Source organism: Labeo rohita, chromosome 11 (assembly GCF_022985175.1).
Source record: "Labeo rohita strain BAU-BD-2019 chromosome 11, IGBB_LRoh.1.0, whole genome shotgun sequence".
In the NCBI taxonomy this organism is placed as follows: domain Eukaryota; kingdom Metazoa; phylum Chordata; class Actinopteri; order Cypriniformes; family Cyprinidae; genus Labeo; species Labeo rohita.
The window spans coordinates 25,452,934-25,476,949 of NC_066879.1; the positions used below are offsets into that span (position 1 = coordinate 25,452,934).

The window sequence follows — 24,016 nt, forward strand, 5'->3', positions numbered from 1 at the left end:
ATAATTGTACACACTTGTTATGATTACAACAGTTACAGAGCTGATAATGTCAACATTAGCACTAAACATTATTTTAATAATCAGGTTTTTTACCAATAGAAATAAATTAATACCTCACTTAATTGCTTGCATAAATTACTCAACTTTTTACATAACAGGTATTTATTTTGAAGTGAGAAATGTACATAAGTTTTAAATATGTAGTAAAAATAATATTCAAAAATGAAAATAAATACATTTAAAAAACTAAATCAACTAAAATATAATTTTTTTTACGATTTTATTAAAATATTTAAATAATTGTTTTTATTGGTGTAGTCTTGATTGCTGTTGTTATTGGTGTTAAAAAGCAAAAAAATAAAATAAATAAATTATAATAATGATTAATAATAGCTATATTTATTTGTAGAAAATTTAAATGTAACTAAATAAAAAAAAAAAAAAAAAATGGAAAAGAAAGGAAAAAACACTATAGACAGGTCTCTAATCAGTGCCCTCCACTTAATAATATACATAAACTACATAATATAATGCTGCCATAAAAATAACTAAGCTTGGGTTTGGGTTAAGATAAAAATGCGGCTTGCCCTTTTGTGTCAATTTGGGCACACGGCAAGCACCAATAGGCGCTGGAGGAGGTGACACATGATAATTTCTGCAACCGTGACCTTGGAGGAGATGATAAAAGGAGTTTGGCCACTCCACCCATTCAGTCCGTGTTAAGGTCAGTTAGCAAATTATGACTGGACACCTTAACTCATTTAGTTGATCATTTGTTTATAATGCTACTATAATAACATAAATCATAAAATGCCATCAAACCAGTTTCTTAAAACTAGAAACTTGTTTTCTGTCAATAATGAAATGCTTTGTTTTATATATATAATATACCTTATGGAACAGCCTATATACTTACATTGTAGTTCCAATTATTCCTAAGTTTATTTGTATTTATTTTCCGTCAACATAATATTAGGTTTTTATTTTTCTCCTTTTTACTGATTTCATTTTAAGTGTAAACTAAAATATTTGTCTTCTTTCAAGGTATTTGGAAAGTTTTACCTTCAGTAAGTAAGGAAGCGGTGGATTTATCATCATGTCGAGACTGTTGGATATGAAGGAGTTTGGAGAAGCGGCTCCGTTTTTGCGCAAATCCGACCTGGAGATTTTGGCAGCGCAAACCGTGGCGTTTGATGGTACTTGAAATACATTTTCAACTTACTTCAACAAATGTTTCTACCGCGGACACAAACACTTCAACTATCTTTGAAATACTTGCCAGCTTGTTTACGCGGCGACTTTAAGGTGTTCGTAGGCTACTTGCATGTTAGGTTCTTAACTTCTTAAACTGCAAAGGGCATACTGAGATAAATTTGCAATTGATAAATCGGATTTATAACAGACAAACCAACGAAAAACATTGTCGGCGCCTGGATATTGATCACTGACCCCTTGTGCGCAGGAAAGAAACGCGCTTGGATACCAGATGAAAAGGACGCGTACATTGAGGTGGAAATCAGGGAGATTGATGGTGACAAAGTCATCGTTGAGACCAAGGACGGGAAGGTAAGACTTTTGAGTAAATATAAGCTCAGCCGAATTTAATATTTTGTGGATATGCGAAAATAAACGAACTTTTGCTTTATTATAAATAGATAGCGCTTCTGATTTAGATTTTAGTTAATGAAATTAAGCTGTAAAAAGGATTTTGAGATAATATCGATTGCGGTAGCCTAATTAAATTAATACATAAAGACAAACATGAAATATTGTTTTGAGTTTATACTATTTTACATGTATATTAACGTTAGTTTAACGTTTTTATAGCTCATAAAATACAAACACCGCGTAACATTTAATTACAGGCCTTAGCAGCAGTAACAATATTAATTTCCAATCCAAGTTAGCTAGTTTTTAAACGATGAACTAGTTAACTATCATGTTCATTTGCAACGTAACTTGGCTGTTATCATCCACTCTGTACTATCTTACCGGTTTGATGTTTTTCTGATCAATGTTTTGGTTTCCTTCTAGCCGTTTATTAACTTTTACCAAGCTTATACAATTAAAATAATACTTTCCACTGTAGCTATTTGTCATTAAAAGCGGTAGTAGTAATCGTTTTCGTCGCCAGATGTCGCCACGAACTATTTTTACCTCCGCTCGAATGAAAAGACAAGGACGGCGGAGTGGTATGAAAGTAGCGCCGGTTTGTTGACATGAGCGTTTGGTCATTTAAAGATATAAAAATAGTGCGCGAATGACCAATCAGAATCAAATGTTCCCTTTAATAATGGATTATATTAAATGATGTATTTTTCTGCCCCATGTTATTTACAACCCTGCTCTGACCCTACTTATTGCCTTTAAATCCTGCAGTGTTTAACTGTGAAGGAGGATGACATTCAACAGATGAACCCTCCGAAGTTTGACATGATAGAGGACATGGCCATGCTCACACACCTGAATGAAGCTTCAGTGCTTTATAATCTGCGGAGGCGCTACAGCAGTTGGATGATCTATGTTGGTACCATCACATCACAGCTCAAAGCAAAGAAAAGATCTGCCCTTTCTCACTAATCTTTGATGCCACAAATAACCTGACCGGAGCATTAAACATAGAGGGGCGGCACTATTCATAGAGCTTTACAGTCACAGTAATGAATTTAACACTTGCCTTTGCCAAGGGACAAATACAAGTGAATTCCCTAGAGGCATGTCCTTTATAACTGCCACAGTCAACGTACTCATAAAGTCATCTGAGGGAAGTCATGTTTTCCTGAAGAGAGTTTAAACAGATTGTGCACATGTGAAAAGTAATAGTAGTTTTGTATTAAAAAGTTAATTTTGACCAAGCTGATGCCAAAATCAAAAATCAAAAATCAAATAAAATCAAATGTACAGATTCTGTTCATATGAAGAGTGATTATTTTTGGCTTTAAGCATCATATCAAATGATGTATATACATCACTACTTGTTATTACGTGCCAGGCTTAAAATACAACCCTCCACCAAGGGTGGAAAAAGATCAAAGACCTCTGGCCTAAAGAATTGTGCAATTTGTCCTGACTGGATGCGATACCTGAGATTAATCTTGTCAAATCTTCTCTCGGCAGACGTATTCTGGGCTCTTCTGTGTGACCGTGAACCCATACAAATGGCTTCCCGTCTACACGGCCCCTGTAGTGGCTGCCTACAAAGGCAAACGCCGCTCCGAGGCTCCACCTCACATCTATTCCATCGCTGACAATGCCTACAATGACATGTTGCGCAGTAAGTATTACATTAAAGGACTGCTTGTCTTACTTCACACTTTAGCCAATTCGGAAAGGCCTGTTATGAACTGAAACAAATGTGTTATTGTTACAGATCGTGAGAATCAGTCCATGCTAATCACGTAAGTTTGGACGTATCTCTACACATTCTGTATTGCTGTGATGAGAGAGACATTTTCAGTGTGGAGAAAGAAAAATTCAGCCTCTGAGAATACAACTTTTCACATTACATGTCCAATTTTTGATTTTTGTTGCACTGTTTTTCTAATGTTCTTTGCTGTGGTATTTTTCTTTCTTTTTTGATTTTCAAATGCCTTATCATTAAATCATTTCTTGATACTCGTAGCGGAGAATCTGGTGCTGGCAAAACAGTAAACACGAAACGTGTAATTCAGTATTTTGCCATAGTAGCGGCTCTGGGTGAGGCATCGTCTAAAAAAGGAGTAAGAAACAAGCTCTCTCGGTTTCCCTCAAATCATCTCCCTCTTCTTTTTCAATCAGCTTTTTTTTTTTTACCTCTCATGCTGACAAGTGTTTGTCATTTTCATTGTGAGGTCGCTCCTCATCTAGGTGTCCGGCACACTTTTACATTAGTGCTATGTACTGTAACTTGTTTTTCTATGAAGTGAACTGTTATGGACATCTAGACTGAGGTTTGACTATCCCTTCCATTTGCATATATCTTTTTGCTAATTTTCCCAAATGTTTTTGTGGGGTGAACCTGATTCCATGTGTCTAGCTTAACCCCAGCACATCATCTCCTGCATTTTTTTCTTCCTTGTTCTTAAAGTTTTTCTGTGAACCTCTTTCAGTTACCTTGATTTAATTTTTTTTCTTTTTGTCTTCTTTTGTCTCCATTTTTAAATCCCTTATTCATGGAATATTTTTTTCTCTGATTATCATAGGGTGTGACTGTTAAATACTTTGTATTTTTGTTGTATTTGATGTGAGCTAACAAAATGTTACTCCATTTTTTCCATTCTTAATCCATGTTCATTTATGAATTAGCATTTCCAGATATAATACAAATTCATTTTAAATTAGTTTTAACTATTTTGATGACACCCGTTATTAACAAGCATAATACAATACTTTAAAACAATTGTTTAACAGTATTTAATTGTAAATAAGTACTTAATTTAATATATATATATATATATATATATATATATATATATATATATATATATATATATATATATATATAGGAAAAAATAAATATTAAATAGAATAAAATAATAGTACCAAATCAGAAGCTGAGAAATATGTCCTCTTTTACAAAAAACAATCCTTATTTGTTGTTGTTGTTTTTGTTTTAAGGGCCCTGCCACTAAAACAGGGGTGAGTATATCTTCACATGTGGAGGCACAGTGTATAAACTGCAACAAATAAAGTTTGAAAACTCAATTATAAAATTACTTTTCTCAGGGTACTTTAGAGGACCAGATTATTGAAGCTAATCCTGCAATGGAGGCTTTTGGAAATGCCAAGACATTGAGGAACGACAACTCGTCCCGTTTTGTGAGTATTTAGCACCAACATTGTAGCTTCTGAGTTTAAGTTCTCTTGTATACGTGTAAATACCTTAATATTAAACCACAAAACCAGTAATAAGGGTCATTTTTTTTTAAATTGAGATTTATACATCATCTGAAAACTGAATAAATAAGCTTTCCGTTGATGTATTGTTTGTAGGATAATATTTGGCTGAGATACAAATATTTAAAAATCTGGAATCTGAGGGTGTGAAAAATTCAAAATATTGAGAAAATCGCCTATAAAGTTGTCCAAATTAAGTTCTTAGCAATGCATATTACTAATCAAAAATTTAGTTTTGATATATTTACAGTAGGAAATTTACAAAATATCTTCATGGAACATTAATACTTAATATCTTAATGATTTTTGTCGTAAAAGAAAAGTCGATCATTTTGACCAATACAATGTATTGATGGCTATTGATACAGCTATACCCATGCTACTGGTTTTGTGGTGGAGGGTCACATCTGGTGTACAACCATATGCATCTTGAAAAAACTAATTTACATTCTTGTTCTGTATTTCCTTAAATCCCTCTATAGGGTAAGTTCATCAGGATCCATTTCGGACCAACAGGGAAACTGGCTTCGGCTGACATTGATATATGTGAGTAAATGGTTCAAAGATTGATGATGGCCTTCCAGGTCATGTCATTCCAAAACGTTCACGAAACTAGACAGTGCAGTGATTTTTCGCATTATTTCTATAGATCTTCTGGAAAAATCCAGAGTGATATTTCAGCAACCTGGAGAGCGAAGTTACCACATCTATTACCAGATCATGTCACAAAAGAAGCCTGAACATCTTGGTATGATAAATGCTACAATAGTGCAACAGTATTTTATTGGCCTGTTATTAATTTAGAAAATGTATTTTTCCATGTGGATTTCAGACATGCTCCTGGTCTCCTCAAACCCCTACGACTACCATTTTTGCTCCCAAGGAGTGACAACGGTGGAGAATTTGGATGACGGGCAGGAGCTTATGGCTACTGATGTAAGCTTTAAAAACATTTCTCATCATCTACAAAGACCGAATTAAAAAGTAAATTACCTCCAAAATAATTTTCGTTCCCCTTCAGCATGCCATGGACATCCTTGGCTTCATTCCGGAAGAAAAGTATGGCTGCTATAAAATAGTAGGGGCCATCATGCACTTTGGGAACATGAAATTCAAACAGAAGCAGAGGGAGGAGCAGGCTGAGACCGATGGCACTGAAAGTGAGTGAAAAACTAGTACCTGGCTTCTCAGTGTTAGAGTGAAAGTGCAAAACTTAAATAAAATGTTCCTTCCAGGTGCTGATAAGGCCTCCTATCTGATGGGTGTCAGCTCAGCTGACCTTATAAAGGGTCTTTTGCACCCTAGAGTGAAGGTGGGCAATGAGTATGTGGTTAAAGGACAGAATGTCGAACAGGTGAGAAGTGTTCCCAAAATCATGTGGCTACAGAAAAAAAAAACAGAATTAATTTTGCTATCCAAACAATAATGCGTGTTGAAACCGTTGACATTTACTGTTGATCTGCTAAGATACAAGGAATAAAGCAGCCTAAGAAATCTGCCTGGTATCCAGGCAACTGTTGAAATCTATGTGAGTGACAGCTGTGATCTTCATGTGCTCCACACACATTGTGTGACTCCACCAGGTTAACTATGCTGTGGGAGCTCTGGCCAAAGCCACTTATGACCGCATGTTCAAGTGGTTGGTGGGGCGTATAAATAGGACGCTCTACACCGTTCTGCCACGCCAGTTCTTTATCGGAGTGCTGGACATCGCCGGCTTTGAGATCTTTGAGGTGAGTGACTCTCGAAATTCCACACCGCACTTATCTAGATTTCCGTTGGCATTCACACTTGTGCATCTGTCATGTGGATTCTCTCAACAGCTCAACAGCTTCGAGCAGCTCTGCATCAACTTCACCAATGAGAAACTGCAACAGTTTTTCAACCACCACATGTTCATCCTGGAACAAGAGGAGTACAAACGGGAGGGCATTGAGTGGACCTTTATCGACTTTGGGCTTGACCTCCAAGCCTGCATTGACCTCATTGAAAAGGTTTTTTCCAGTTGAAACAATAAGATAAAGGAACAAATTTGGAAAAAAACTTTGGATTTTGCTAAAAATGTAATTGCACACTTATGAGCTGTCTTCATTTCGTTAGCCCTTAGGAATTATGTCCATCCTTGAAGAGGAGTGCATGTTCCCTAAAGCTACTGACAACAGCTTCAAGGCTAAGCTGTTTGACAATCACCTTGGCAAGTCTGCCAATTTCCAAAAGCCAAGGCCTGACAAGAAGAGAAAATATGAGGCTCATTTTGAGCTAGTGCACTATGCAGGAGTGGTGAGTTTCTACCAATAATAGAGACTAAATTTAAAGGTCACTTAGGTAGCATTTGACATATGATGCATTTTAGATTATTCTTGGTGCTATTCTTGTAATGAAAAACAACTTAAGCCAGTCAGTTTGCTGGTTTTAGCTGGTTTAAGCTAGTCTTCCACTCTGGCAAGTTCAAAACTGCCATCTAAAACCATGAAAACAGTTTAGCCAGGCTAGGCTGGGGATCCAGTTTACCACCTTAGGTTGGTTTAAAGCTGTTTTTAAATATTTGAATCTGAATCTGATCTGAATTTCAGGTGCCATACAATATTATTGGTTGGTTAGACAAAAACAAAGACCCACTGAATGAAACGGTGGTAGCTTGTTTCCAGAAATCAGCTAGCAAGCTCCTGGCTAGTCTGTATGAGAACTATGTTAGCTCAGACTCAGGTAAATATACCACACTATCTGTCTGAAATATGCCACAATTCTTTTCCAAACCATAAAATACTTCTAAATACAACTTTTTTCTTTTAGCCTCTGAAACAAAACCAGTCGGAAAGGAGAAGAGGAAAAAGGCTGCTTCCTTCCAGACAGTGTCACAGCTACACAAGGTAGGAATATAACTAGACCCTACTGCTATTTGCACTAGGTGCAAATTAGTTAGTATTACCTGATATTAAACAGACATAATAACTCATGGTCATTAAAACAAGAAAAGCTCAAAACTCTTCAGTACTGAGACGGAGGCAGTTAAGACTTGCAGTGATGTTTAGAGAAATGACACATGAACATCACTTTAAGTCTGTGCTGGCTCCTGCTCTGTGTCCACAGAGGACATCAGCAACTCAGGGTAAGTCTAGAACCTGACAATGTGTTGGAGAAGGACACTTTTGCATATCTTTTATGATTTGTGCAGTGTAAAATGTTATGAACTGCTGTACAGCAGGAGTTTATGACCGTTTTGTCTCTTGATTGTGTGATTGATTGTTGCTTTTGCAACTGCAGGAGAATCTCAACAAGCTGATGACGAACTTGCGGTGCACTCAGCCCCATTTTGTGCGCTGCATCATCCCCAATGAGACCAAAACACCAGGTGCTGAGCACTAACTACTAAGTATTTTGGTACATCCAAACAAACAGGATTATGATGAAAATCACTATTTCTGAGCATCTAACTATTTCACAGCCTAGTTTTACACTAAAACATCAATTTAGGAATATCTAAGCTGCAAAACCTCAGTGCAAATACTGTATTTAACTTCCATCACATTTTCATCTGATTTGCAGGGATCATGGATGCTTTCCTGGTGCTGCACCAGTTGCGCTGTAATGGAGTCCTGGAGGGCATTCGCATTTGCAGGAAGGGATTTCCTAACAGAATTCTGTATGCTGATTTCAAACAACGGTGAGAAGAGCTACTATTGACATACTTTATGTATATACTGAGTACGTCAAAAACTGCACAATGACCTCAAATTAAAATCTTGGCAAAGAACATGTTTTTTTAATCGATGTAATGATTTGCTCTTAAAAAAGAATGAATTTTAAAGATATCAACACAGTTAAAGGTGAACTGTGTTATTTCTGGGGTGCTAGTGGCAAAAATAAATAGAGCTTCAAGCAGCGATTATCGGCGTTCAAGCACTTTAAGGCATTTAAGCAAATATGGAAAAAGATATTAGATATTGTTTAGCAAGCCTGTAACTCCCTAAATCAATGATTAAATTTTTTTTGGCAAACACAGGTAATTTTCCATAGGAATATGATGGGGTTTTTTTTTAGCGTTTATGACTGTATGCTTGTTTAGAATCACCTGTCGCATGCGTTTACCCAGTTTTATGAAGTTTTTCTTTAGGCTTTATAGGATTTTGGGTAAATTTGGACAGGCCCCTTTTCGAAACGACCCCGTTATAGCTTTCAACATTTTTTTGATAATTACTGACCTAGACAGTCCAGAGAATTCTACTGGAGTGTTTTTTTCCAGATGAGTGAAAAACCTAGGGCTAGTTCGCAAAAGTAGTTTTTTTGTACATCTTCTCAATCATTTAACAAACGATTTGTCCGGAATAAGGAGTTCTATCATATGATATGAATATTGCATGCATGTGCTGAAAACCGCACAATGTACAGTTGTCTACACCCTTTAAAAATGCAATATCGATGCAATAGCAAAATCCAATCGACCTCCGTTACCTTGTCTAATAGGTGCTCAAACGTCATCGCCCAAGATACGCAAATGTCGTTATAGACACTTGTGGCACTTTGGACCACGACCATGCACAGTGATTTTAATCTTGATAGGACAAATGGTTGCGTAGTTATAACCATTTATTTATAGCACCACCAAGTGGCAAAGCTCCGCGATTTTTTTTCCTGTGACCTTAGAGTGAGCTCTTACATAGGTGTTCTGAGTTTGGCAAAGATACCTCATTCCAGTCAGGAGTTATAGGCAGTTTACTAAAAGTGGCCTTGCCCTTTTAAACGTTCTGGCGTCCCTTTGCAGCAGTGAGTTAAAAGTTCAGCTTTTTTTTTTTTAAGTTATTACTCTCTGATATTCACTCTCCAGAGAATCTTTTTGCACTGGTTTAGTTCCAATCGGGTGAAAAACCTAGGACTAGTATGCAGAAGTAGGTTTTTAAAAAAAAAATCCAAAATACCGGAAAATATCGCAAGGCTCACGATCAAATCTCAGGCATGCGTTTTGTCCGGCGTGAGCCAAGGATTCCAACGACACTTGAGCCTGTGACTGACGGTTTAGGAGTTATGAGCGATTTTGTACTTCTTAATACTGTAGCGCCCCATCAAGCTGATTGGGGCGAGGCTTGGTGATGTTGTCGGCGGTGTGAGTACTACTAACCCTCCAAGTTTCAAGTCTGTACGACTTACAGTTTGGTGTCCAATGATCTTTAAAAAGTTTTATGTGGAGTTTGTTGATCCATGGCCATTCTAACAATTATAATAGGGTTTTAACGCTACACGCTAAAATAATAATTGTTTCCAAAAAGGTGATGAGGCCAGAATTTGGATCATATTGTTTAAATAAATGATTTAATTTTGATTAGTTGATTGAATTATTTCCGAAAAACTCCACAGAGCCACAACTGTCTGTATCTTTTATGGAAATTAATGTATGAATGACTGATTAAAGCTGTTTTCCTCACAATAAACTGTGACATTTTAAGTATTTTAACATAGTGCAATTGCACACTTCACCTTTAACCTTCACTCTTTTGTCTAAGAAGTCAGCTTGATAATAAGCCAGTTGATAAATAGTACAAATTTCTCTACATCAGTTAAACCCGGAACAACAGTGAACACTATGTTGCAATACAGTTTAGATGATAATGAAATAAACCATCAGGATGTCGATATTCCTCCTATTCACAGGTATCGCATTCTGAATCCTCACGCTATCCCTGATGACAAGTTTGTGGACAGCAGGAAGGCTGCAGAGAAACTTCTGGCTTCACTGGATATCGACCATAATCAGTATAGATTTGGACATACTAAGGCAAGTCAGACTTCAGCCAGTAAAAGGTTTTTGCTTTCAGCCTCAAGCAATTGGACATCAATCACAGGTTGAACTCTGTACACAAGACAAAATGGGCTAAATCAAGCCGTCTGTGTCTCTGCATTACAGGTGTTCTTTAAAGCTGGTCTGCTGGGACACCTGGAGGAGATGAGGGACGAGCGTCTGGCTAAAGTTCTAACTCTGCTGCAGGCCGCCAGCCGTGGCAAGCTCATGAGGATGGAGCTGAAGAAGATGACGGAGAGAAAGTAATACATGATTCTATGTAAAACATCTTTCTTAAAAATTGGGGCCACTGTATATAGACTTTTCTGAATATAAGTATAATATATACAGTCACATCCCGTACATGTTGGTCAGTGCAACAAATTCACATGACCAACTTGAACCTCTGCATGGGGAAATGTTTCGCCCTGCGAAATTCCTAATCATGCGTATTCCTATTGAAATTACTCAATTTTGCCGTAAAAATTTCACCAAACAACTGTAAATGCAAACACAGAGTTATTCTATTAACAGCCCTCACCTGGTCTCAATCCACTTGCATGGAACAACAGGCTTCTGTATGCTTATATTCTCCATATTCTCTGAAATGATGCCGTCCCACACAAATATTCACAAACTATACCAATATCCAACAGGTTCACTCCTAATAAAGTTAGCAACAAGCTGTTGTCACATGATATCTCTCAACCCTCAACATATGAGAGGTATTTTGAGGCCATGTGGATGGAGTGTGTGAGGCGTGTGTCTTCAGACATGCATTTGTCCATGTGTGCATTGGCCATGTGTGGCCAAGACCTTTCATATGTTCCGACACTCTCTGTGAGGTTCTCCATGCCCATATTCATGACCTCCGCCCTTCCCCTTATTAGACAATGCAGACGGTGTCCTCAAAGCCCAGAAGCCCAGTAGGTCACATGGCAGCTGCTCACCCCACTCCCCACTAAAAATACAGGCCAGCCCCCTGCTCAAAGGCCTGTTTTGCCAAGGCGCCTGTGCCTCTAAAGGACCACATTGAAAGCATATCTGCAGACTGGCAAAGGATTAAAGCCGGTGGTCCACAGAAGGCCTCGGTTTCTAAATAAATATTAGACACTTCACCTTTTGGGTGGCCTGGAGCACAGATGCATGGCAGCTATTTGATCAGACAGAATTCTCTGCCGTTATCCGCTAACATACAACGACAGTACTGTGAAAGCAAGCGCATGACATCTGAAAGTCACCCCAGTAATAGACTAACTAAAATGAGCCTCGTTTCATGCATTCATGGACGTGAGCCAGTGGGTCATATGAGGGCGACGCAGTTTTCCCATGATCTGTGTTGTTATTGTTAACTAAAACTATTCAAATCATTTTCACTAACTGAAATAAAGCTCAAATTACGAGAAATTAAATATAGATGATAGAACATTAGCAAAATTGGCTTGGCAACTGAATTAAAAATAAGTTTTAAGTGAAGTACTTAACTCAGCTAAAACTGAAAAATTAAATTAAAATTTCCAAAATTGGAAATATAAAAAAACTCATTCAATAAACAATTTACAATAAGGTGTAATTTTTTAACATTAGTTACTGTATTAACTAACATGAATGAACAATACATTTATTACACTATTTATTCATCTTTGTCAATGCTAGTTAATAAAAATACAGCTGCTCACTGTTTCATGTTAGTGCATAGTGCATTAACTAGGCTAATGTTAACAAACACAACTTGTGATTTTAATAATGCTTAGTTAATAAATGCTAAAATTAACATTAACTAAGATTAATAAATGCTGTAGAAGTGTTGTTCATTCATAGATGAACTAAGTTAACTAATGTAGTTAACTAATGTTAACTAATGAACCTTATTGTAGTGTTATTCCACTAGTTAGTGTTAATGTATTAACTAAAATGAATGAACAATGAACAATACATTTATTACAGTATTCCTTCTTTGTTAATGTTAGTTAATGATATCACAGTTGATCAGTTTAGGTTCATGTTAAATCACAGTGCATTACCTAATGTTAACAAGCACAGCTTTTGATTTGAATAATACATTAGTAAATGTTGAAATTAACATTGACTAGGAATAATAAATAAATGCTGTACAAGTATTGTTCATTCTTAGTTTATGTTAACTAAAGTTGTTAACTAACGTTACTAATGAACCTTATTGTAAAGTGTAACACTAATGCATTAGTAGTTTGTTTTTATAGTTAAATATGGATGAATTATAAGACTGAAAAATATGTGTTTTACAATAACAAAAAATGAGAATCTGCAATTCTAAAACTAAAACAAAATTTTATTTTTAGGGAACTAAATGAGAAAAATACTCACACTCAATATGTCAGCTGTAAGAATGAAAGCCCAGCCTTTTTGTGTAAAGAAGATGTAACAAGATGTAACTGGACCAGCCTAAAAATTTCAGTATTTCAGCATAATTTGACATAAAGAAGCAAAATTGCCCCATTCAAGTATACAGGAGTTATACTTGTATCACCAAGATGGCCACTAAGTGGACTAACATGCATTAAAGAGACTGATAATGCCTAACTCTTGTCATTAGGGAGGCTCTGATGATCATCCAGTGGAATATCCGGGCTTTCAACACCGTGAAGAACTGGCCGTGGATGAAACTCTTCTTCAAAATCAAGCCCCTGCTGAGGAGTGCCGCCACAGAAAAAGAGCTGGCAGCTCTAAAAGAGGAGTTCCTGAAGCTAAAGGAGGCACTAGAGAAATCTGAGGCCAAACGTAAGGAACTGGAAGAGAAACAGGTCAGCCTGATCCAAGAGAAGAATGACCTTTCCCTGCAGCTTCAGGCAGTGAGTATCATACAATATCAGTTTGCAGTTCAAGTGGAAAACGTACGGTGTGCTCATAAATGCCACAAAAACGCTATGGTAGGGGTGTCATGATTCCTCGATTCAATTTGAGTAATCAATTTTACAAAATCCCTGATTGCATTTTGCTCGTGTTGAGTAACTGGCAAAATACCGGTAGTGGCGCATTCCACGTATGAGAATCCGAGAAACGCATTATCAGACCATTTTCCAGGGCTGCATGATATATTTGCTTTTGATACTTTATTTGAACAAATTATTATCGCCTCATGGCTATTATACATGTATTTGACAGTACTGTACACAGTACTGTATTCATTTTAAAGGCTATTGTTCGATTAGGTCTATTTTTATTACTACAAAAATATTATATATTTAATTACTCAATTACCAAAATAATTGTTAGTGACAGCCCTAAGTTACAGTACTACATTTTGTTATTCCTCAATGACAAAGTACAAAGTTTTCTGCAGTGGCATAGCAGAAAGACTAATGTGCAAGATACATTTTTATATTAAAAGAAAAAAACTGAATGCACAAAGTATAAAAATACCTTTCTTCTCCAAATCACTAATTTTGTCATGATCCGTAATCTAAATGATCTATTTAGGTTTAAAGGAACACTCCACTTTTTTTTTTTTTTGAAAATAGGCTCATTGTCCAACTCCCCCTAGAGTTAAACAGCTGAGTTTTACCGTTTTCGAATCCATTCAGCTGATCTCCTGGTCTGGCGGTAGCACTTTTAACATAGCTTAGCATAGATAATTGAATCCGATTAGGACGATAGCATCTCCCTCAAAAATGACCATATATAATGACAATATTTTTCCTATTTAAAACTTCACTCTGTAGTTACATCGTGTACTAAGACTGACAGCCATGTCGACCTAGAAAATCGCAACTTTTCATTTTTCATCTTTGTACATGATGTAACTACAGAAGAGTCAAGTTTTAAATAGGAAAAATATTGAAACTCTTCGGTCATTTTTGAGTGAGATGCTAACGGTCTAATCGGATTCAATTATCTATGCCAAGCTATGCTAAAAGTGCTACCACCGGACCCGGAGATTGGCTGAATGGATTCGAAAATGGTAAAACTCAACTGTTTTACTCTAGGGGGAGTTGGAAAATGAGCCTATTTTCAAAAAAAGTGGAGTGTTTCTTTAAGGGAAAGAAAATGATGAAAAGGATCTACAGTTTTATAGGGTTTTAGTGATTTTATGAAATAGTCCAAAAAGAATAAAATTAATTGTACATGTTAAAATGTGAAAATGCTTGAATTTCTTTTCTTATCGCTCTACAGGAGCAGGATAACCTGGCAGATGCAGAAGACCGTTGTGACCTGCTCATCAAGACCAAGATTCAACTTGAAGCCAAAGTAAAGGAGATGGCCGAACGCCTGGAAGACGAAGAGGAGATGAACGCCACCATTCTTGCAAAAAAACGCAAGCTAGAGGATGAGTGTGCTGAGCTAAAAAAGGACATTGATGATCTGGAGATCACATTGGCCAAGGTGGAGAAGGAGAAGCATGCCACTGAAAACAAGGTGAGCCCATTCTGAAGAAAAATAAAGCTCAAACTTTGATGTTGAGCCACTGTGAAGTCTGTTAAACTAATTAAAGTCCTTTTCATAGGTGAAGAATCTGATAGAGGAGATGGCAGCTTTGGATGAAACTATCCTGAAGCTCACTAAAGAGAAGAAGGCCCTACAGGAGAGTCACCAGCAGACCTTGGATGACTTGCAGACGGAGGAAGACAAGGTCAACACTCTGACTAAGGCCAAAGCCAAGTTGGAGCAACAAGTAGATGATGTAAGTTGGATAAATGTTAACAGGACCAAACATAAGAATAAATCAGGAACCGCTAATACACTATAATCCCGTTTTAGTTGGAGGGGTCCTTGGAACAGGAGAAGAAAATGCGAATGGACCTGGAACGGGCCAAACGCAAGCTGGAGGGCGATCTGAAGCTGGCCATGGAGTCTGTCATGGACCTTGAAAACGACAAGCAGCAATTAGAGGAAAAGCTGAAAAAGTAAAAAAAATGACCACATGTCAGGATGCTGTGAAATAAAAAACTTCTGTTCTTAAATTGTCTGTCTTTTTTAGGAAAGATTTTGAAATGAACCAGATCAGTTCGAAAATTGAAGATGAGCAAGTGCTAATCATCCAGCTTCAAAAGAAGATCAAAGAATTGCAGGCGAGTCAGTCTGGATTACTTGATTTGTATGTTTATGTCTCATTCAGAACATATATTCATTCAGTCTTTCATTGCATTTTAGGCTCGTATTGAGGAGCTTGAAGAGGAACTGGAAGCAGAGCGTTCCGCCCGAGCGAAGATGGAGAAACAGCGATGCGACGCATCCAAAGAGCTTGAGGAGCTCAGCGAGCGCCTCGAGGAAGCCGGAGGTGCCACCTCAGTCCAAATCGAGATGAATAAGAAGCGCGAGGCAGATTTTCTCAAACTGCGTCGCGACCTTGAGGAGGCCATGTTGCACCATGAGGCTATGACTGCCGCACTGCGCAAAAAGCATGCGGACAGCGTGGCTGAACTCAGTGAGCAAATTGACAGCCTTCAGCGGGTCAAACAGAAGTTGGAGAAGGAGAGAAGTGAGGCCAAGATGGAGGCAGATGACCTCACCTCCAATTTAGAGCAGCTGGCAAAGAGCAAGGTGGAAAATATGATCCATGTTGCACCACATTCTGATCTAATTTAACTGGCATTAATTTAGCGTTGACTTTAAAACTGAATTCAGTTGAGCTAAGGTTTGTATCTTTTTAGTTGGCTGGAATTTGCATATACTATTATCAAATATGTTTTATACAATAAGGTTAAAAGTAAAAAAGTAATTTAAAATGCATTTGTTTTATACTAAGTATAGTTCAAATCTATGAACATAATTACTGATATTTGTCTCTTACTGATTTAAAAACTGTAATTAAACTTTATTCAGAGTACTTCTTGTGCACAATGCACATTTCTTAATATTAAGCCTAAAATATGTTTTAGTGTCACTATTGTATGATCTTTAAATAATATCGGTCTTTAAATGCAAAATATTTAAAGTGTACCTAAAGTATACTTGCAATAGCTCCACTTTAGCACAATCAAATATACTATATCTTTAGTTGGACATCAGCACTACTTTTACCATTAAAGTGCATTAAGTACAAAATTAGTTGTTCCAATTTAGCAGACTTTAAATATACCATTTTAGTATACTATAAGTACAATGGCATTTTTATTAAGTACATAATATGTAAATATATTTGTAGTATGCCTAGCATGAAATAAATGCATTTTAAATACATTTTAGTATATTTATTTTTCACTAGGGCACATAAGCATAAGGTATAATTTACAAAGAACAATATTTTTTAATGCTTTTATTAATATCGATTAATTTTCAATTCTAAACATTTATACAATTCAGATTAAATAAGTTAAATTAACGTAATTGAATTTATTATGAACAGACATGAATGAACAAAAAGCAACAAGTACATCATTGAATTAACATTAACCTAGATTAACAAATGCTGTGAAAATAGATATTAATGGTTAGTTTATGATACCTAATGCATTATCTTTCTTTGTTTCGTTTTTTTTTAAACATTAACAAAATATATTTTATTTCAGCCAGTTCAATGTAGTCAAAGTAACATCTCTCATTTTCATTTAGTTTAACCTAATATGCTAAAATAACTAAAACTGAGAATTAAAAAACTATAGACATTAAAGAAATGTTTAAAAAAACTAATAAAAATGACAAAAATACAAGTGAAAATGATTAACTTTAAGATGTTTGTCTGTGCGTTACCTGCAATACTTGTAAGCAATAAATTAGAATAAAGTATATGTGACCCTGGACCACAAAACCAGTCTTAAGTCGCTGGGGTATATTTGTAGCAATAGTCTAAAATACACTGTATGGGTCAAAATTATTGATTTGCTTTTATGCCAAAAATCATTAGGAAATTAAGTAAGAATCATGTTCCATGGAGATATTTCGTAAAATTCCTACTGTAAATATATTAAAACTTAATTTTTGATTAGTAATATGCATTATTAAGAACTTCATTTGGACAACTTTAAAGGTGATTTTCTCAATATTTTAATTTTTTGCACCCTCAGATTCCAGATGTTCAAATAGCTATATCTCGGCCAAATATTGTCCTATTTTAACAAACCATACATCAATGGAAAGCTTATTTATTCTAGCTTCTAGCTTTTAGATGATGTATAAATCTCAGTTTTGAAAAATTGACCCTTATGACTGGTTTTGTGGTCCAGGGTCACATATTTAGTTGAGATGCATAATATATATGTACGTTCTGTTTTAGTAATGTTTTTTTAAATATATTTAGATTTTTATTGCATTAGTTTCACCAATTTCTTACAAAAAATGGTACCAACAGTAAATATACACAACAATTAGATACATTAACCAGACATATAATACAAAATTAATATATTAATATATATATATATATATATATATAAACAACAATTAAAATAAATGAATAAAAATATAACAATAATTTAAAAACAATGAAATCTAATTTATTCTTACAATATTATATTACAATTAACAACATCAATTATGGTAACAATATTATAACAAAATAATAAAAGTTATCACAATAGTACAATCTTTGTTGTACTTAAATAGACAGTACAGTTGTGCATTATTACTTAGCCTGTAAGACTGGTACCGAATCTGCATAACATTTTTTTAAACTACTGTATATACATAAGGAACCAGATGGCACATTTGTTTCAGAAAGTGCTCTAATTTCCAATATGGAGATTTATTTATATTTTTATTGTTTCTTCATACTGTTACTTCTTTCATTCTCGTTCCTTTTTTTATAACCTTTACCTAATTCATTATCTAACAAATAAATAAGGCTTAAGAGACCATAATTTAAAACAATTTAAATCAAAAGATTCATATCCCTTAATTGTAACAATTATTTAAAATTTTCTAAAATTTTTAATTAAAATTGCTATAAAATAACTGAAGATTGTTCCAATAAAATGGTGCAGAAAACCTAAAAGCCTTAATACCCATTTCAGACTGAACTTTAGGTACAGTCATAAAAAAGACATCCTGACACTGTATTCCATACACACCACATCTGCACATCATAAAATAACCATACAGCCTTGATAAAATTAATATATAATAATATTAATAATATTCATATATATGGTAGGAAACACACATAAGTAGTAAAACAGTTTTCGATTTCCAGCGCACACATATACATACAATTTTATTAATCTTATGAAAATATTACAGGCTGCCACTGAGAAGACATGTCGCCTCTATGAGGACCAGATGAATGAGTCAAAAGCCAAAGTGGAGGAGCTCCAAAGACAACTAAGTGACACCAACACACAGCGAGCCCGGGCTCAAGCTGAAAGCGGTACAAACAAACTACCTAAGCAAATTAAGACCTAACAAGAACCCCTGAGACGTTTATGCACTGGTTTGAGATGGCTAATATCCTTACTAACTGCTGGCCTTCTTTACATCATTTTTCCATAATACAGCTGAGCTGGGCAGAAAGCTGGAGGAACGTGAATCTCTGGTGTCTCAACTGCAGCGCACCAAGAACTCCCTCAGCCAAAACATTGAGGAGCTCAAGAAACAGCTAGATGAAGAAACCAAAGTAAGAGAAACAACACTGCTTAACGCTGTTTCGGCTTTTACGTGGAACAAATTTATATTTTTGATTTATCTATGGCATCTGTTCCTTTCAGTCAAAGAATGCCTTGGCACATACCCTACAATCATCCAGGCATGACTGTGATCTACTGAGGGAGCAGTATGATGAAGAGCAAGAGGGCAAATCTGAGCTGCAGCGCGCACTGTCCAAGGCCAATGCCGAAGTCGCCCAATGGAGGACCAAGTATGAGACAGATGCCATACAGAAGACAGAGGAACTCGAGGAAGCAAAGTAAGTGTGTGGACTAGACAGGAAATAAAGACCAGTTTCATTAGATCTAGAACCGAATCATTAAATTCCACAAATTGACAGGAAGAAGTTGGCCACGCGCCTCCAAGAGGCTGAGGAACAAGTCGAGGCATCGAATGCGAAGTGCTCCTCACTAGAAAAGACCAAACATCGGCTACAGTCGGAGATTGAGGATCTCGTAGTAGATCTGGAGCGCTCCAATGCAGCCGCCGCTGCCCTGGATAAGAAGCAGAGGCAATTTGACAAGATTCTGGCAGAATGGAAGCAGAAGTACGAGGAGTGTCAGTCTGAGCTGGAGTCTTCACAGAAAGAGTCTCGAAATCTGAGCACAGAGCTGTTTAAGCTCAAGAACTCTTATGAGGAGGCTCTGGACCATCTGGAGACCATCAAAAGGGAGAATAAAAATCTACAGGGTATGTTTGAACTTTATGGATTATGAATAGAGACCAAAAAAATGTGACTTATCAATACTTTCCTTGTTTCTAACAGAGGAGATTTCTGACTTGAATGACCAAATAAGCCAGGGCAGCAAGACCATTCATGAACTTGAGAAGATCAAGAAGGGCTTAGACCTGGAGAAGACGGAAATTCAAGCAGCCCTGGAGGAAGCTGAAGTATGATTCACATTTATGTTTCACCAAAAAATATACTTGAATAACACACACTACGTCATTAATGTCAAAAGGAGAAAATATGATTAAAGACAGAGCGGTAAATTTCCTGTTAGGTCTTTTTTGCATGTATTAAAAATGGCTTGATTCAAGTAAAACCTCTAATACTTTTATTTAAATAATGACTTAAAGGAACAATTTACCCAAAAATTCTGTCATTAATTACTCACTCTCATGTCGTTCCAAACCTGTGAGACCTTTGTTCATCTTCGGAACACAAATTAAGATATTTTTCATGAAATCCGAGCGCTTCCTGACCCTGCATAGACCGCAACTGACACGTTCAAGGCCCAGAAAGTTAGTAAAGACATCATTAAAATTGTCCATGCGACATCAGTGGTTCAACCGTAATTTTATAAAGCTACAAAAAAAAAAAAAAAAAAAAAAAGGACTTTATTCAACAAATGTCAGTTTGTCAGTGCATGGTCCTGTTGTGAATGCATCGGAAACTGACACAGAAGACAAGATTTTGTTGAATAAAGTCGCTATTTTTGTTTCATTGCACACAAAAAGTACAATCTCGTAGCTTCATAAAATTATGGTTGAATCACTGATGTCACATTGACAATTTTAACAATAATCTTACTACCTTTCTGGGCCTTAAACATTTCAGTTACGTTGCTGTCTATGGACGATAAAATTAAAAATGTATACATTTTCTTGAAAATGCAAAAAAGTTTATAAAACTAGCCCATAGTATATTGAATAATATCACACCAAAACAGACTTTAGGACTTGGACTCTCTCATTAAAATTTTATTTTTGTGTCAGGGAACTCTGGAGCACGAGGAGAGTAAGACTCTACGTATACAGCTGGAGCTCAACCAGTTCAAAGCAGACATTGACAGGAAGTTGACTGAGAAAGATGAGGAAATCGACAATCTCCGGTGAGTTCTACTTAATGAGAGAATCTTGACTAGTGATGAGGACTGAAGATTATTAAACCATTATGTTACTCTATACTCATCACTATTGTTTATACTACAAGGCTTCGAACTAATTTACCCACCTTTAACTTCTCTAGCCGTAACCATCAGCGTGCCATAGAGTCCATGCAAACCACCCTGGATGCAGAAGCAAAATCCCGTAATGAAGCCATCAGGTTGAAGAAGAAGATGGAGGGCGACCTGAATGAAATGGAGGTTCAGCTGAACCATGCAAATCGCTCGGCCACTGAGTCGCAAAAAATGGTCCGCAACCTGCAAACACAGATTAAGGTAAATCCAAATGTTACTTTTATTATAGCAAACATAGTATTGGGAGTATTTTCAAAGCAACTAATATGAAACCGCTTCTTCTAAATTAAAGGACCTTCAGATAGAGCTGGATGAGACTATTCACCAAAATGAAGAACTGAAGGAACAGGCTGCCGTTACTGAGCGCAGGAACAACCTCCTGACTGCTGAGGTTGAAGAACTGAGAAGCCAGCTGGAGCAGAACGAGCGTGCCCGCAAACTGGCTGAGTTTGAGCTCCTGGAAACCACGGAGAGGGTCAACCTACTGCATTCCCAGGTAATGGCCCGACTTTCCATCTAACTTTGCTCTTCCGAGCATTGATGACAAAAACGCACAGTCATTTTCCATAATTCTTTTTGCCTCCCCAGAACACGTCCCTGCTCAATCAAAAGAAAAAGTTGGAAAGTGATATCTCCACGTTGTCTACCGAGGTAGATGATGCTGTGCAGGAGTGCCGAAATGCAGAAGAAAAAGCCAAAAAGGCCATCACTGATGTGAGTTCTTTACATCGAGAGGATGTTTTTTGTTAAATATTGTGTTTAGGAAATTTAATATGATGCTTTCAACATGCAGGCTGCCATGATGGCAGAAGAGCTCAAGAAAGAGCAGGACACCAGCGCTCACCTGGAACGAATGAAGAAGAACATGGAGCAGACCATCAAAGATCTGCAGATGCGGCTGGATGAGGCCGAGCAGATCGCTCTAAAAGGAGGCAAGAAACAAATCCAGAAACTGGAAAGCAGGGTATGCAGGATGACGTTTGTAATATATAGCATATGTCAATAAAATAATGCTGCATGAAAAACCTGAGTGACTTTGGTGATGCCTTGTGTGTTTAATATAAAGTCAACTTTTAACTTTGCTTTCATTAAGGTGAGAGACCTGGAGAACGAGCTGGAATCTGAGCAGAAGAAAAGCAATGAATTCCAGAAGGGAGTTCGCAAATATGAGCGAAGGATCAAGGAGCTCACCTACCAGGTACAAACTCCATCAAATTCAGTTTAGATTGTACTGTATGGCTGCACTATTCTGGAAAAATAAACTCTGTGGCACCACCTGCTGTTTCTACAGACTGAGGAGGATAGGAAGAACATGGCTCGCCTGCAGGAGCTCATAGACAAGCTGCAGGCCAAAGTTAAGACCTACAAGAGACAAGCAGAGGAGGCTGTGAGTTTTCAAATAACCTTAACATGCTATACCTCATGTATACTTAAACAACATCCCTGATGGGTCCTGCTGATTGTATTGTAGGAGGAACAAGCTAATACCAACTTGACCAAGTACAAGAAGATCCAGCATGAGCTGGATGACGCTGAGGAACGAGCCGACATTGCAGAGTCTCAAGTGAATAAACTACGTACCCGGACCAGAGACCCGGGTAGCAAAGCTAGTCCTAAGGCATGTAGCTGAAGTGTATTGCATTTAAACTTACTGGACTTCATTCATTTATTTTATTAATGCTATAATGACTAAGCTTTGTTTTTACCCATTTTAGCTTGCAGAATGAAGAGGAAGGCCCTCTCATATATGATCACAGTCCACAGCTGCAACAGTTTTGTGTGAAAATAAAATAAACATATGCCTAAAGCTAAGAGAAAGATATCCACCTTATTTTTCAATACGCAAGTAAACTGTTTTCTGTGAATGTGCAAGACTTAAGGTTCATAAGCCGCCACAGGGAAATAGCTAGAAGAATAAAAAAGTACATTACAACAGTTTTCACTACAAACCACTGCGTTCATAATTAAGATAATAAAATTAAAATTTGCCTCGCACATAAAATGTTCAAACGGCTGTGCCCACTCTTACGTGAAAAATAAGGTGGATAAAAACTAGCTTTTTATGTTTAGACCTCTTTTATGCTGAGACTAGATAAATCTGTATTTCATATAGTCTTTATTTGTACCATGTATACTGCAATTTCATGATGTGTCTTTGATTTTAAACTTTCAAAGAAAACACAGCCCCTCCTAAAACTCTCTTGAGGATATACAATGTCCTTTGCACAAAGGAGCCGTGTTTAAAGTGTATGTGTGTTTACAATGAATACCTTTAAAAAAAAGTGCTCTCGGTAATCTTTCTTGTCATTCTGGTCAATATGGCAGTCGTCGTGAACTTCTACTGACACCTAGTGGCGTGGGAGCAGCACCACACAAACGCAAATGTTTATATTTATTAGTACCCTTGTAGAAACTCGCTACTAGAAGTCAGTAATTTATTCCATGAGCGCAAATAGTTTACCGTAAAACAGTGAGTAGCGTTCGAGTTGATTTCTATGGCGGCCTCCATGCGGCGACCCGCTCCCTGTAACATAAAATGGCACTTCAGATGGTACGACATGACTGGAGTCTTTACGTACGTGTACGTAAGTATTACTAATTTCTTGTGGTGTTTAAAACAATTCTTTCACTGAGGAAATAAGTTAGGCTACTAAGTTACGAATTTTGAATTTATCACAAGAATTATTGCAAGTTACCAATTTATATCCACCTTATTTTTCAACGCGTAAGTAAGCCGTTTTCGGTGAATGTGCGAGACGTCCGGTTCATTAGCTGCTGTAGGGAAATTACGTGAAAAATAACAGTAAATGTGCACTAAACGGCATAAGCCGGTATACGTGTTTGCACT

At 36.7% G+C, this 24,016-nt stretch overlaps 1 protein-coding gene across 3 annotated transcripts; it reads left to right on the forward strand.

Moving 5' to 3' along the window:
• The first annotated feature begins 797 nt into the window (after positions 1 to 797).
• myh7ba (myosin, heavy chain 7B, cardiac muscle, beta a) lies at positions 798 to 23,446 on the forward strand. 3 transcript variants are annotated; one of them, XM_051122546.1, is made up of 42 exons: positions 800 to 1,196; positions 1,463 to 1,566; positions 2,380 to 2,523; positions 3,118 to 3,274; positions 3,371 to 3,398; positions 3,623 to 3,719; positions 4,597 to 4,617; positions 4,705 to 4,797; positions 5,358 to 5,421; positions 5,525 to 5,623; positions 5,708 to 5,811; positions 5,897 to 6,035; positions 6,111 to 6,229; positions 6,459 to 6,608; positions 6,699 to 6,869; positions 6,976 to 7,155; positions 7,449 to 7,581; positions 7,669 to 7,745; positions 8,140 to 8,227; positions 8,422 to 8,539; positions 10,522 to 10,645; positions 10,775 to 10,911; positions 13,224 to 13,479; positions 14,801 to 15,043; positions 15,132 to 15,308; positions 15,386 to 15,531; positions 15,606 to 15,696; positions 15,779 to 16,168; positions 18,803 to 18,929; positions 19,057 to 19,175; positions 19,267 to 19,463; positions 19,545 to 19,894; positions 19,971 to 20,095; positions 20,924 to 21,039; positions 21,177 to 21,369; positions 21,461 to 21,664; positions 21,757 to 21,882; positions 21,962 to 22,132; positions 22,262 to 22,366; positions 22,460 to 22,555; positions 22,640 to 22,786; positions 22,884 to 23,446. In XM_051122546.1, the coding sequence occupies exons 1-42, from the start codon at positions 1,097 to 1,099 to the stop codon at positions 22,893 to 22,895; spliced, it is 5,838 nt and encodes a 1,945-aa protein (XP_050978503.1). In that variant the 5' UTR covers positions 800 to 1,096; the 3' UTR covers positions 22,896 to 23,446. The 3 variants fall into 3 exon arrangements, with proteins under 3 accessions (XP_050978502.1, XP_050978503.1, XP_050978504.1); XM_051122545.1 differs by having other exon boundaries at positions 798 to 1,196; positions 6,459 to 6,869; XM_051122547.1 differs by lacking the exons at positions 800 to 1,196; positions 1,463 to 1,566; positions 2,380 to 2,523; positions 3,118 to 3,274; positions 3,623 to 3,719 and having other exon boundaries at positions 3,380 to 3,398.
• Positions 23,447 to 24,016: the final 570 nt, after the last annotated feature.